Source organism: Balaenoptera borealis (genome assembly GCF_965194805.1).
Source record: "Balaenoptera borealis genome assembly, chromosome: 4".
NCBI classification, from domain to species: domain Eukaryota; kingdom Metazoa; phylum Chordata; class Mammalia; order Artiodactyla; family Balaenopteridae; genus Balaenoptera; species Balaenoptera borealis.
Window position 1 is genome coordinate 116948971 of NC_138861.1, and position 15128 is coordinate 116964098.

Below are 15128 nucleotides of genomic sequence, written 5' to 3' on the forward strand. Positions count from 1 at the left end.
TGTCTTCATTCAAAGTCCCAAGGGAAATGTTCTAAGGCTAAGATTCAGAAATGAAACACATCACTTTCACTCACAACTTATTTGCCCAAACCCAGTTACAAAGGCAGAGCCAGCTGCAAGGGAGTCTGGAAAGGGTTGTCTCTAGCAGGACAGCCGTGTCCACCTTAAACTAGAGGTGCAGGTACCATTGGTAGAAGGTCAATAGCAGGAATGTTCACAATCTCTGCCACACCTCCTGGAACTTCTGTTCCTTTATCTCTAAAATGGGATTTATCATAGCATCTAACCCATAGGGTTGTATAAGAATTAAAATGAGAAAATGGAAGACAGGTTTTTAGCACAAGTGTCCAGAACATAGTTAGTGCTTAATAAATGTTAGTGATTATTATATTAAGAAAAAATACTTCATCTCCAATGTTTGCAATCCATCAGTGGAGAAAATTACTTAAATCATTAGTGTTGTAAGAGCACATAGGAGGGTACAATTAATTTTATGAAGTGGAAAGAATAGGAACTAGAGGGAGGATTTGTAGCAGGGGTGACAGTTGAGCAAGTCCTTAAAAAAAAAATAAACAGGATTTTGCAGGGCAGAAAAGGGACAGCAGCATATTCCAACAAAATAAAGCAACAAGAGAAGGCTTGGCAATAAAGAAGTAGAACTAGGCAGTATTTTTCATCGTGTGATCCTTGAACCTCTTACTTTAGCATCATGTGGGTCTCGGCCAAGATATACAAAGTAAAATAGTTGGTCCTTGAAAACCGCTTTTTAAAAATTCTGCCCAGCATACTGTTATATGCCTCAAACTGGGTCAGAGCATAGAGATGCTAAGACAGAGGGTGATGAATTTTGTGTGGATTACAAAGAACTATGCTGCCTGTTTAATGAAAAGCTTTCTAGATAAATAATATTAAGGGGTTTTAAACTACTAAAATAAAATGTCACCATTTTCTATGCATTCAGTTCTATGGTCAACCACCTTAAATTAACAAATGTAGGAACTGAGAACAGCTACAGTTATTACCCAGTACCAAACTGAAGAATACACAATATATTCCACAAAACAGATGTGTGTTCACACAGATTTTGCCAACACAAAGCTGGTTCTGATATTTTGTAGCCTTCTTGAACACCAAGAAATACCTCTCATCATTGATAGAATAATGTGTCTTCCTAGAAGTTGCCACAAGCATATAAAAAAAGCATATTTTTCTGAATGCTAGTAGGTATACATGTAAGATAACAAAAAAATAACTGAACACATGTGATCACTATCTTAACTCTGCAGAGTTTTCCTAACAGAAGAATGGTTTTTGTTAAGATTTTTCATCATCTTTCAAATTTGAGTTGATAAAGAATTATCATATTTCTTTAGCCAAGACCCTAAGAATATTTTCTAAATAACCACTGTGAAATAAATTGGGATGAGTCATATCAGCAAAACAATAAATTCTAATCAATAGATCAAATTTTTATTTTAATTTAATTTTTCATTTTAATTTTATTAATTATTTTATAGAGCCACAAATGCAGTGTCATTTGAGTACACACATAATACATGCTATTAAAAACTGCAGAGAAAAGTTTTATATCCCACAGCTACCGTGACATAGGTGAAGCAATGTGAAAACTGAACAGCAAATTAAGCGGCACCATGAGGTTTTGATACACTATTTGAACATCAGTTGTGCCATGTGCTGGACACAGAAAGTTCTGTGTTAAGACAGTCAGCGTAAGACATAGAGAATGGACTTGGGGACACAGGGAAGGGGGAAGGGTAAGCTGGGTTGAAGTGAGAGAGTGGCATGGACAGATATACACTACCAAATGTAAAATAGATAGCTAGTGGGAAGCAGCTGCAGAGCACAGGGAGATCAGCTCAGTGCTTTGTGACCACCTAGAGGGGTGGGATAGGGAGGGTGGGAGGGAGACTCAAGAGGGAAGAGATATGGGGATATATGTGTATGTATAGCTGATTCACTCTGTTATAAAGCAGAAACTTAACACACCATTGTAAAGCAATTATACTCCAATAAAGATGTTAAAAAAAGAGAACGTAGCATGAAACGTTTACATCTCAACAAGACGTTTTTTGTAATGTGCTGGGCCAGTACGGTTTGTGATTTTTTTAAGTACCAGATTCCTCTGAGTTATAAAAATAAATAATTTCATCTATATTTTAGGTGAAAGACAATACCTTTAATAGAGAAGAAAAACTATTTAGATCTTTAGAAAAGACTGTGCGGCACTGTGTGAAGAACATTTCATTCTGTCTTCAACACGTACAGGTGGGTAAGGCACAACCGTTTTCAATGTTTCCACAAAAAGGTCTTGATGTCTCTGGTTATTATGAAGAGTAAATGTGACTGTTCATCATTTATATGATGACGCTTATTGTATCAAGTTTGGGAGGCTGCAAGCTGCTGGTGAAGGAAGCCAATATAAAGACTTGGGTTTTGCTCTTTGTTCCCTTACGTCTTCCATCCTTCCCCCAATCCAAATTACCATATGGTGGGGCATTTGTTCATATGATTGCCACGTAGGGCTGGACCATCAGCATGTTTTCTCTATGAAAGAGATGAGTTAATTAACACAAAACGGCAGACAAGGCAGAAATGTGATTTGTTTGATTATACTAACATATCTCTTTCCAGTACCTGAAACACCTATTTGCAAATTTAAGAGTAGACCTGAAAGAAAAAAGAAAATCAAAAGGAGACATAACATAAAATTAGAGGAGTTAAAAAGTAAAAAGTGCATAATATAAATGCCCTAAAACCCACAAAAACCCGCATGTGCATCTTAAATTTAGCTGTAGGCTACCTATCAGCCAACCCAAAAAGGGGTATATGATCACACAATTCTAAGACAAACCAAACACCTCTATTTATTTTATAACCAGTGTTTTGTAATGCCCCCTTTACAGTTCTGAATGAAATTCATAGATAATTTAACCTTAGGTAGGTAGGTATACATAAAAGAAAATCAATATCAAGGAAAACATGTTCTAACAAAATATCGTAAACTACAATATGCAAATATTCCCACACAATCAGAGTAGAAGACAAAAACACCTCCACAAATTTCCAGTCCCCTAGGTTTTCCTGCCCTTGTTGAGAATCACTGACTTCTTAGACAAACCAGCTGGAGTACAGTATAATTATATTTAGTAGAAAAACCAAGTCAGGAGTTTCTTCTGATGGATCTCATAAAGGGGACATAGTGTCCTTAACAACATCCTGACAATGGTCACGACTATGAGACATGGAAAGTGAGTAGAATTACATGTAAGTTAGTTAATAAATTGTTCCTTTCTATTTTCCAGTTTTTCTCTTGGATGTCTGTTTTGGAAGATGTTTGCATTCTTTGATAGACTATCACACCAACAGAAGATTAAGTTGACAGGCATAGTGATTTGGAGACAAGGTTCTATGTCACATAACCAACAAGCCACATTCTTTTCTTATTTATTAACTGATGCAGAGGCTGATTTTGCAGTCAGGTTTGCTAATCTCTTCCGAAAGCACTGCCTTCTGTGAAAGGAAAACCAAAACATAGCTATAACATGCAGAGGGCAGTGAGAACCCTGTCCCTGATACACTTTTCAGGGAGTCAGTGCCTCTTGGGAATATCTACAGAAAAGTCTTCCATTTCCACTAATTGATTCAGAAAAAGTATGAGCATGTTCTCTTAAAGAGAAGATTAAATTCACTAAAGACAACTAAAGACATAAATCAAAGAAGAGTGATTTTTAAAATAAGAGATCTGTAAGAATTGAATGATGAAGAATGGCCAAAGAGGGAATTTAAGATGGACTCCACTTAATAAAAGAGGGTGTCAAGGGACAGGACAGGAATTAAGACGCAGACGTAGAGAAGAGACTTGAGGACACGGGGAGGGGGAAGGGTAAGCTGGGATGAAGTGAGAGAGTATCATTGACATATATACACTACCAAATGTAAAATAGATAGCTAGTGGGAAGCAGCCGCATAGCACAGGGAGATCAGCTCCGTGTTTTGTGACCACCTAGAGGGGTGGGATAGGGAGGGGGGAGGGAGACTCAAGAGGGAGGGGATATGGGGATATATGTATACATATAGCTGATTCACTTTGTTATACAGCAGAAACTAACACACCATTGTAAAGCAATTATACTCCAATAAAGATGTTAAAAAAAAAAAAAAGAGGATGTCATACCTACAGAGCAGTATGAGAAAGTGACATGGGGGAAAAGTAAGGAAATAGATTGTTATAGGTAACCTGATTGTACAAAGTGTTCATAAAATTTTTTCCTTCCTTTTTTTCTTTTTCTCTCAGTGGTAATAGTTATGTTGATGAAGTGCACTTTTGGGATACATTTAATTGTACTCACTTCAGAACTTTGCCCTTTTGGTAACTTTGTTCTTGGGTTTCAGGATGCCATGCCTTTAGCTCTGCAGAGTGTAATGGAGCTCCAAGAGATTTCACACAACAAAGATGAGGAGGAGAGAGGCTATTCAGAGGCTCCAAGTAATGCCCCAAATCCCTCTGATGACTTTGTAAGTTATTTATACCCGCAGATGAATGTAAATGAAATAGTAGGGTTAAGAGAAAAGCTGCTTTTCATTTATTTTTTTGGAGTTAAAAATAAAACATGCACTAAAGCAAATACTAATGTTAAAATCAGTAGATTTAAACAGGAGATTTTTTTATCACTAAATATTTTGAAATGGATTAGTGAGGCTTTTACTATAATCAAAATTTAAGAGGGCTCCAGACTGTGTTTCTAGGGTAGTCAGTGTCTGTGCAGCTTTTAAAATCAATATTTAGTTTAAGTCTGCATACGGTGTATCAGGGATTTATTAAGTTAGAAAGATGTGATTTTCTTAGAAGAGTCTCTGGAAATACCTAGAGTTTTTACATGAGGAGCAAAGATACTTTCTGAGGATGTGACTTTTATTAACATATTATTCACTGGATAGTAAGGCCTTCCTATTCAGAAAGTGCTTTATTTGAGTCATATATTATGTCTTCTGTTCTGTGGTAAAATATTTGTTTTCTGAGAGTTCTGTAAAATATACAGAATCATAAAACATAGATTGGGAATCATTAAAAACATGCTTGAGCTAAGAAAGTATTTGGGTGGCAAACCAGTCCAAGTAATACTAATTTAAATTTAGTATCTTGTGTTCCACAGGTATTATTATTTCATAGTAGTATTTCAAGTATTATATAAAAGATATAATAGACTCCATCATCTTGAAGATCCTTGAAACTGGCATTTTTGTAATGGTATCATTGGCATTTGGGGTCAGACAAATCTTCATTGAGTGACCCTTGTGTTGGAGGACGTTTAGCTTTCCTACCAGGCTCTAAATCCCAGTAACGTCCCCCATCTCATATTTCCGAATCCTGGGAAGGGATACTGCGACAGTGCCCACTCCAGTAGAAAAATACCCAGAAGCATCTAGCTTTCCTGGCACTGGGGAATGGAAAGTCACGATTACATCTGGACTAACATGGTAGATTAGATGGATGAGAGGGAGGAAGGGAGAGAGAGAAAGGAGAAAGTCAGTTTTTACAACATGTTAAATAGAAAAAGTGTGCCTAGTTCTTTATATGTTTTCTGGGCTTAATTACAGTAAGCACATTTTAGAAAAGTCCTTAAGGGTTTGCTCTCTAGCTTAATTCTGACATTAGTTAAGGTAATAACTATTTCTTGAACACCATGAAGAATATGGTATATAGCTTCTCCTTCATCAAGCATGCCCCAGAACTTGACAGAATGAAGAAAGGTGTCCTTCCCTACCTTGCATAAAACCACAGGATGATAAATTATGCTAAATTAAAATAATTATCAGAAAGCTCAATATAAAAGTACCTTTTTATGATAAGGTATATTGAACTCTTTTTAAAAATCAAATATTAAGAGCTCGAATCTATCTAAAGGCAGAGCAATTATTTTTATCTAATCATGAGAGGTACCTATCTACACATTTTGTATAGCACAGAATATTAGAATAAAATCCAATTCTTATTCATTCCAACCATAATTCCCAGGTACAGATGAACTGGTTCATGTCTGTGGGTCATAGGACTTATATATTGTAATTATATTGTAATTTTGTAATTAGATTACCTGTAGAATTCAAGTATGTCACAAACACAGTAATTTATCCCAGAACAGTAAACAGATTCCTTGCTTAGTTGAAGGACTCATTAAATAGTCTGCAGGTATATAATGATTATTTTATAAGCTAGACATCAAATTTAATCTGTGTTGACTATTGCTGGTGCCAATAAGAGATTGGTCTCCCTCCTCTTCTAGATTTCCCATGAGTTCAGACAAAGTTACTAGAGGTCACTTAATTAATACAAGCTGCTGCTCAGATGCTGATTCCCTAGAACATCTTTCAGGGTACAAAAGAGAAAACTACTTCCAAATTGCCATAACATAATCATGACACCCAAGCATATATGATAAATTTGGGCAGTCAGCAAATGTAAGATACTAGTATACTTCAGAATAGAGGGGAGGAAAGAGAAATAGAAGAAATTAAATCTAGGGTGCTCAGTTGCTGGCATGGAGTTAGGCATTAATACAATGTTCATTTTCAATGACTCAGACCTAAAAATATAACAATTTAGGACACAGAATCAGCATCAGCTTAATCCTTCAAAGTATTTAAAGAGGAAGCAATAACTCTCTGGTCATTTCTATAACAGGAACAAAATACCCGTAATAAGGGGGGACTATCTGTATAGGGGATAGGATTCCACTACCAAAATCAGCCACCAGGGTAGCCAGGGAATTGGGGTAGATGTGGGAGGAATAAGATACAGCCTCTCCTAAGACCAATTGTCTTCCTTTTATTACTAGCAAAGGAAGGGAATGATATGTGAATAACTTATGCAGTCTTGGTAGTCAAAGGTGGAGATTACCCCCTAGCCCATGTTCTGGAGAAGCTCCAGTTGGCTCTGGGATTAGAAAGAAGGGGAAGGGGAAAGTGTTGAGGGAAGTGACCCCACTGACAAAACCAACGTCTGTAGAGAGAAGGGTGGAGCATAGTTTGGGTGTGCAGGTTTCAACTTTTGTAATCTTCTTCCTGTTCACTCTTGAGGTTCAACGTTAGAGTCTAGAGTTGCTGTTTTAAGTCCTTGAACAGGTTTAGCTAGACAAAAAAATGATCCCATGCTCTTTCAACTTGTCTAGATACTTTCCTGCCTTCCTTTGTGTTCCTGCAGGGAGGAAGGAAGCCTACTGATAACAACTCCAGACGTGGTATTGGGTGTTCCTCCTTCTGTGACGGGATTGTTTTGCTCTTTTGGCAGGCAGCTCATTTACAGAAGCTTGTCCTGATGCCCCTGTCAGCCCTGCGGTCCCTATTCCCAGGGCCCCAGAAGCTAATCCAGAAACGCTATGACAAACTTCTGGACTACAACAGCCACCTGCAGCGGGTGGCGGCGGATGAGTCGGACTTGGCCAAAAGGGAATATGAGGCCCTCAACGCCCAGCTTGTGCAAGAGCTCCAGGTGTTCAACCGGGCCGCGCAGAAGATTCTGTTGAACTGCCTGTGCAGTTTCATCACCCTCCTCAGGGACCTGATGCTCGTGGCCCAGAGGGTTTATTCCACGGTGGTGCCGGTAAGCACAGCGCCCGCACTTGGCTACCTTGGCCTACGGAATCTGTCAGAAAGCACACCGTGCAAAGCAGCCTGTTCATAGCGTGCCCGAGTGTGGTGCATGCGTGTGGTTTCTATGTTAGCTGAAGCCAGTCAGAGAATGTTCTGGTCCTCATCCCTCTTCTCCACAGGAAGGTGAAATCAATTTTCCTAGTGCTGCTGTGCTGTGACTTATACACTTGGAGCTCTTTTTGGAAATTCCTTTTCAAACACCAAACATCTTTCAGCTTTGCTCCCCTCATTGAGGGAACCAATGTAGCTCCATCTGCCTGATGCTATGTTGAAGCTTATCAACTTATATTTTGTATTCTCTTCCCATTCAACCGTTTTTAAATGTTAACCATGACTAAGACATGGATCCAAAATAAGGTCATCTCAGTGTAATGACAGAAATAGGATATCAGTCAAACCAGTCTTTGTTTTGCTTTTGTTTTCCTCCAAGGAAGAGAAGCCTGATGTGCATGTGGAAAAAAAAAAAAAAAGAAATATATATATATGTATAAATATATGTATATATCTTAGCTTTCCATTAGGGTATGATTTTAGAACTATTTTCTTTTTTTTTTAAAGATTTATTTATTATTTATTTATTTATTTATTTATTTTTTGGCTGCCTTGGGTCTTAGTTGCAGTACACGGGATCTTCGTTGAGGCATGCAGGATCTTTTGCTGCAGCGCGTGGGCTCTTTGTTGTGGTGCGCGGGCTTCTCTCTAGCTGTGACGTGCAGGTTTTCTCTTCTGTAGTTGTGGCACGTGGGCTCTGTAGTTTGTGGTACGTGGGCTCTCTCGCTGAGGCACCCAGAGCTCAGTAGTTGTGGCGCGTGGGCTTAGTTGCCCTGCGGCATGTGGGATCTTAGTTCCCTGACCAGGGATTGAACCTGCATCCCCTGCATTGTAAGGCGGATTCTTTACCAGGGAAGTCCTTATAATTATTTTCTGAAGAGGAAGAAAGATATTTACAACCTAATATCAATTTTTAAAAAATCAGCTTCGTTTCTTGGCCCTTCATTTCAAGTGTATTACTTATCATTCAGCTCGTGTGATATTTAATGGACAACATTTGGAGGAAAATTAATTGTCCCTACTTTACTTTTTATTGTATATTTAATTAACTTTTAACTTATCCTCTGAATTAAATTAAGTTGAATAAAGAGGTGCTACATTTACCTGGCTCAAAAGGAAGAACTATATAAAAATAAGTAAGCAGTCCCATACTCATTGTCTCCAAACCACTCCAACTCCTGCTCTCACCCCCACTGATATTAGTTCATTTTTATATACTTAGAGTTTCTTTGTGCCATTAAACATAAATGCAAATATATATTTTTATTTCCTACACTAGCAAAGTATAGTACCATTCTGCAACTTGCTTTTAACATCCATGTCAGTACATAAAGAGCTTCCTCATTTCTTTTACAGCTGTATATTAGTCCACTACATAGTTGTACAATAGTGTGTAATCAGCCTCCTATTTTTTTGGTAACAACTTTATTGAGATATAATTCACATACTATACACTCCACCCATTTAAAATGTACAACTCAATGGTTTTTGTATATTCGTAAGAGTTGTGAAACCCATCACCACAATCAATTTTTAGTATATTGTCATCACCCCCAAAAGAAACTCTGTACCATTAGCAGTGACTCCACATTTCCCCCTAACCTCCCCAGTCCCAGACAACCACCAATCTACTTTCTGTCTCTACATATATGCTTATTCTGGACATGTGGCATAAATAGAATTATACAACATGTGGTTCTTTGTGAGTGTCTTCTTTCACTTAGCATAATGTTTTCAAGTTCCATCCATGTTGCAGTGTGTTTCAGAACTTAATTCTTTTTATTGCCAAATAATATTACATTGTATGGATATGTCACATTTTATTTGTCCATCAGTTGATGAACATTTAGGTTATTTCTACTTTTTGGCTATTATGAACAATGCTGCTATGAACATTCAAGTTCTTAGTGGATGTATGTTTCCATTTCTCTCGGGTATATGCCTAGGAGTGGAATTGCTGGATCATATGGTAACTCTATGTTAACCTTTTGAATAACAGCCAGTCTGTTTTTCAAAGTGGCTGCACTATTTTACATTCTCAACAGCAATGATTGAGGGTTCCAATTTCCTCACATCTGTCTTTTTTATTATGGCTATCTTAGTGGGTATGAAGTGATATCTCATGTGGTTTTGATTTGCATTTCTCTGATCAATCCCCTATTTTTAAACTTTTAAAGTTGAAGTGTAACTTAAAAGATTATATACAGTAAAATAAAAGAAGGAGCCTTAAAACACCCAGTCTTCAAAGGGACAAGGGGAAGGAGTAGCTATAGGAATGTGTAGAGAGAGCTAAGTGGAAATGTTTACCTGACAGGATCTGTGACTATCAGTCAATACTACAGAAAGCAATAAATACTAAAGAAATTTATTGGGAAATAAATATCCTTATCTCACTTTCCTCCCTTATTCTGATTTCCTATGGGTGCTTCTCATTGCAAGAACCCATCTGGAAACCAGAGTGCAAGGAAGCTGTTGATACATTCTATACTGGTCAGCCTTCCAGAGCACAGAGTAGGATGGAAATGGAAGAAGAATAAATTTGAAAAAACAAACAAAATACATTCAGCACACAAAGTGAATGCTGGTTAGAGTTCAGCAATACAACTCTATGATTACTTTTTCTTTTATGTATAGCTTTTTTGTTTTTCTTAAATAATTGTGTTTGTCTTTTATCAGCTTAATTTTCATTTGCCTAACTTTATCTGCCAGTTTGACTGGATCACTTCTTAAGACATTCAGATGTGTGATATATTCTATTAATTGTGTCTTCTTGCAGAAATCTCTCAGAGAACTGGTTATGCTTTTTATCTCATAATTAACTGTAATCCTGGGATTACACTTCATCATCATTCTGGGGAATCCCTTTACCTCTCTTCTGTGTGGGATCTCACATTTCCTTATCCCATGTTGACCTTCTTGCTTTCTGCCTTTATTTGGGGGAGCAAATTTTTTAGTAGTTTCTTAAGAAAGGAAAATTGGGAGGTTAATATTTTGATACCTCAAATATCAGAAAATGTCTTTGTACTATCATCATATTTAATTGATAGTTTGGCTGGGTGTAAAATTTTAAGTTGTTCTTCCTGAATTTGAAAGCATTCCATTATTCCATTGTCTTCTAGCTTCCACTGTTTCTGTTGAGAACTCTGGGTGCATTTTGGTTCTTGATTCTTTGTATGCACTTTCCCCACCCTATCCCATTCTAAAAGCTTATGGAATTTTCTTATTGTCTTCATCAGTCTGAAATTTAATGATGATGAACCTTGGTGTGTCAGATGCTTTGTGGGATCCTTTCAACCTGAAAATTTATGTCTTCCGCTTCTAGAAACTTTGAACATTTCATTGATGATTTTTCTCTCTTCCCTTTCTCTTTTCTCTCTTTCTGAAATTCCTGGTTGTTCCTCTAATCTTGTATCTTTTTCCACTTATTTTCTATCTCTTTATTGCTTTGCTCTACTTCCTAAGAAAATTTCCTACTTAATCTTCAAACCCATCTTTTGATGTATTCTTATTTCTGTTCCCATGATTTCAATCTTTGAAGGTTCTTTTTGGCTTTCTTAAGATGAAAACAGGTTGCTTTTATTTTTATAAGACTCTTTCTTTCTTGTTATAGTTATGCCTTAGATGTCTGATATACTTGATCATTCACCACTGATAAAGAGTTGAGGACTAATTGGCAGCATTGAGCACCTAGATAGGCATTGAAAACTCTAAGCATCCACTACTGTGTAGAGCAATTTGACTGCAATTTCATTTGGGAACTCCTGATGATAGCACCATTAGGTCTTTCCTCTTAGGCTGGTCAGAGTCTCCAGAGATGTCCCTTCAAGTTTTCTGCCTAAAGGGTAATGGTTGACTGCTAGGCCTGGTTGGCAGGGTCTCTGGGTCCAGTCTATATCCACTCACTTAATTACCCTCTTTCTAACGTGGGTCCCCCACCATTATTTGTGCCTAGTGTCCCCAGTCTAGATACTCTCTGTTTTACCATTTGCAGAAAAGAAAAGTTCATCTTCTGCTAAGGTAGGGAAGAAGCAATCACCAAGATTCACTGAAATGGAGAAAGAATCTGGGGATACAACTGCTTCAAAACAATTCCAGTTGTCTATATCTGCATAACAAATTACTCCAAACATGGCGGTACGAAACAACCAATAGTCATTTCTTACTATTGTTTCTCATAGTTCTGGGGTTCACTGGGATCAGGTAATCATTCTCAGTGTCTCAGTCAGATAATAGCTGAGGCTGAAGTCGTCACAAAGACTTTCTCAGGCCTCTAAGATTGGTGGTGGGAAGATGACAGAAGACTCAAACAGCTGGGGACTGGAATAGCTGGGGCCCCACAGGCACCCACCCATCCCACTGCCACCCCCACCACTCCCCGCTCCATCTTTCAACATGGTCTTTTGATGTGGTGGACACAGTGCAACTGGACTTCTTCCATAGCAACTAAAGTCTCCCTAAGGTGAGTGTCCCAAGAGAAACCAGCAGAAACTGCATGATCATTTTTAGCCTAATCTTGAAAGTCAAACAGCATCACTTCCATTATTCTATTTATTTCAACATTCTATTCATTGAGGCAATCATAAAGTCCCACCCAATTTTGAGGGAAGGGGACATTGACTCCACCTCTTGATGGGAAACATATCAAAGAATTTGCTTATTTGTTTTAACCACCACAGGATCTTAACCAATGTTTCTTGTTTTAGCCTTTTTCTCCTTCCTACTGTACCACCCCACCACATTGGAGGGGACTACTGCCATCAATTACTGAGTCTTTCTTCCAAAAATTTTATTGCTATTGTAATTTTTTCTCTTCTGTTTCCTTTTATTTAGGCTTGAACTTAAAAAAAAATCCTTGTCATTTTTGTGGGGTTTCTGGAGACAACAAATTAGATCGTTTTGATATAGGAGTTTTAATGTTGCCCTAATTTTTCGCTGTGGAATATGGTATACTTTTTCACTGTTCATCACAGATCTACTAAATTCAATACCTAATATGGTTAAGTATTTGTCTGGGAACGTCATATTTCTACTACAGTTACCACTGCTGGCTTCAAGCATCTCTGAAATTCAGAATCGAGTGCTAGAAGAGGTTCAAAATCTGAATTTTGTGAAGGATAACAGTGCTACATTTATTGAGAGGAAACTTAGTTTTGAAAAGAAGAAGACTGTGCAAATTCTGGTGAGTTTGGTAGCATTCAATAACAATGATGACTATCACTTTTTTGCCTTGATCAAATCATAATATATTATTTTCCAAATCATTTATGTCATTCTAATATCCTATAGTTTACCTACTTATTATATGTAGAATTTCTTGTCTATTTCTAGCCTCTATACTATGAACTCCATAAGGTCATAGATTTTTTTATCTGTTTTGTACATGATGTGTACAAAACAAGTGCCTAAATGGTGCCTAACACAAGGTAGGCACTCTATAAATATCTGTTGGATGAGTGAACAGAATTTTATAGAGTAAAATCATTACAGTTCAAACCTTTCATTTTTCTCAATAAGGAATCCCAGTTTGCAAAGATGAAGTGGCTTTCTCAAAGTCACTTATTGGCAGAGCTGGGACAGGGGCCAGGCCTCTTGACTCCTGCCTAATTTACTGATATTATCTCCCGGAAAAATACATGCACATGTACAATTTACTTAATTAAATATTATTTATCAAGTGCGTAATACACAAGTGATTGCCTACAGCATGGCAAAGAATTAAAAAATTGTTCAACATCGAAGAAGGATTAGAACCTCTGCCTTCGTATTCTCAGCCGAATTTTCTTTTTTCTCTACAACACTGCCCTCATGTGCTAACTAGAGAATCTTTCCCTGCATAACTCAGCTAAATACTTTCACATAATAACCTGATCTATGCCTCAACATTGAAATAATCCTTAATCAATGTATGGCTTCAACATTTAAAAAATCTCCAGAGAAGAAATATCTACCAGTATTTATCTGTGTGGATTTTATTATACATCTATCTGAACCAAAATCTCTCCTTACTTCTCTCAGCCGGAAATGCCACGTCAGAATGACACTCACCGCTGCAAACTTCTATCCACGTACAGTACAGAGGAACTCTACCAAGCTAAGCGCAAGTGCAATGCTACACAAGAATATGACATCAATCTTCTGGAAGGGGAGTTGGTGGCTGTGATGGAACAGAAGGATCCGTTGGGGAGTACCAGCAGGTGGCTTGTTGACACAGGAAGTAAGTTTTTTGCATAAGAAGCAAAGAACTTCCACCTCTCTTCTAGTTGAGATTTTCCCAGGGGGCCTCTGTGTCCTTCTCTAAATGCAACTGTTTGGAAAGAGTTATAAATAACCATGTTTCTTCTTTCTATTTCCTATCCAGTTATAAAAGGATATGTGTATTCCTCCTTCCTAAAACCCTACACTCCAGCAAAAGTGCAGAAGGTGGACACCGAGAACAGGTTCTGTGATGATGATTTTGATAACATCAGCCTCTTTGTGTCTTCACGACCAGCCAGTGACAGTGTCACAGGCACCCCAGAAAGTAGCATAAGTGCTAGCAGCTCATCTCTTAGTGGAACATGTGGGAAGTCTGAAACAAACGGTACTGACGTTGACAGTTTTCAAGAGGTAGATGAACAGGTAAGAATTTGAACCTGATGTAAAGACGCTTGGCTGTTGGAATCATGAGAGATGTTCTGTCTTACTGTGAGACCTGGTGGAAGCGTCAGCTTCCTCTGTAGCACTTCTCTCTAGCACTTCCTCTCTGTGCACCTTCTTGCAAGGAATTTAATTCTCTGAGCCTGTTTCCTCAAATGAAGAAAAGAGGACAACAATTCCTACTTTGCAGAGTTGATATGTGGATATTAGAGATATTAGATATTAGAGATATTAGAGATAATTTTATATGTAAAGTACCCAGCACAGAGTAGGCACTGAATAAATAGTAGCTGTTACTACTTAGAGTGAAGTGAAGATGGTCTCTTTATACTTCCCCCATGAGAGGAAAATAGCTCAATACTGAACAGATCACCGCCATCAGTAGGATGTGGAAAATTGACCATAGTTCCTCTGAGAGCAGTATCTTCATTGCGCTATCTATGAATCAGTCATTTTTAATCTCTTGCATGATGACATATACTATTGATATATACTGAAACTTTTAAAAGCTACCTTTCCCTCACTTAACCAGTGCAAAGGCTATTGGCATAACCCTTTCCCAAAATGGTAAGTTAACTATAATATAGGGTTCCTTTTTGCTACCTCAGAAAGTTTCAATATATTTAACTGTTAATCCCCAAGTGGTGACCAACTAACTGGTTCCTTTTTTAAATTTGCTTTTTTTCTTTAGTGGCTTTTTTTTTTTTGTCTGTATTGGGTCTTCGTTGCTGCGCGTGGGCTTTCTCTAGTTGTGGTGAGCAGGGGCTACT

At 37.7% G+C, this 15128-nt stretch overlaps 1 protein-coding gene across 1 annotated transcript in view; it reads left to right on the forward strand.

Moving 5' to 3' along the window:
- Positions 1 to 15128, forward strand: part of ARHGEF38 (Rho guanine nucleotide exchange factor 38) — a 156659-nt gene that overhangs the window by 130218 nt on the left and 11313 nt on the right. Inside the window, exons 8-13 of the mRNA XM_082389157.1 lie at positions 2182 to 2286; positions 4414 to 4536; positions 7310 to 7621; positions 12758 to 12901; positions 13738 to 13936; positions 14081 to 14340. Coding sequence (XP_082245283.1) covers positions 2182 to 2286; positions 4414 to 4536; positions 7310 to 7621; positions 12758 to 12901; positions 13738 to 13936; positions 14081 to 14340 — 1143 coding nt within the window. The remainder of the gene's footprint in view (positions 1 to 2181; positions 2287 to 4413; positions 4537 to 7309; positions 7622 to 12757; positions 12902 to 13737; positions 13937 to 14080; positions 14341 to 15128) is intronic.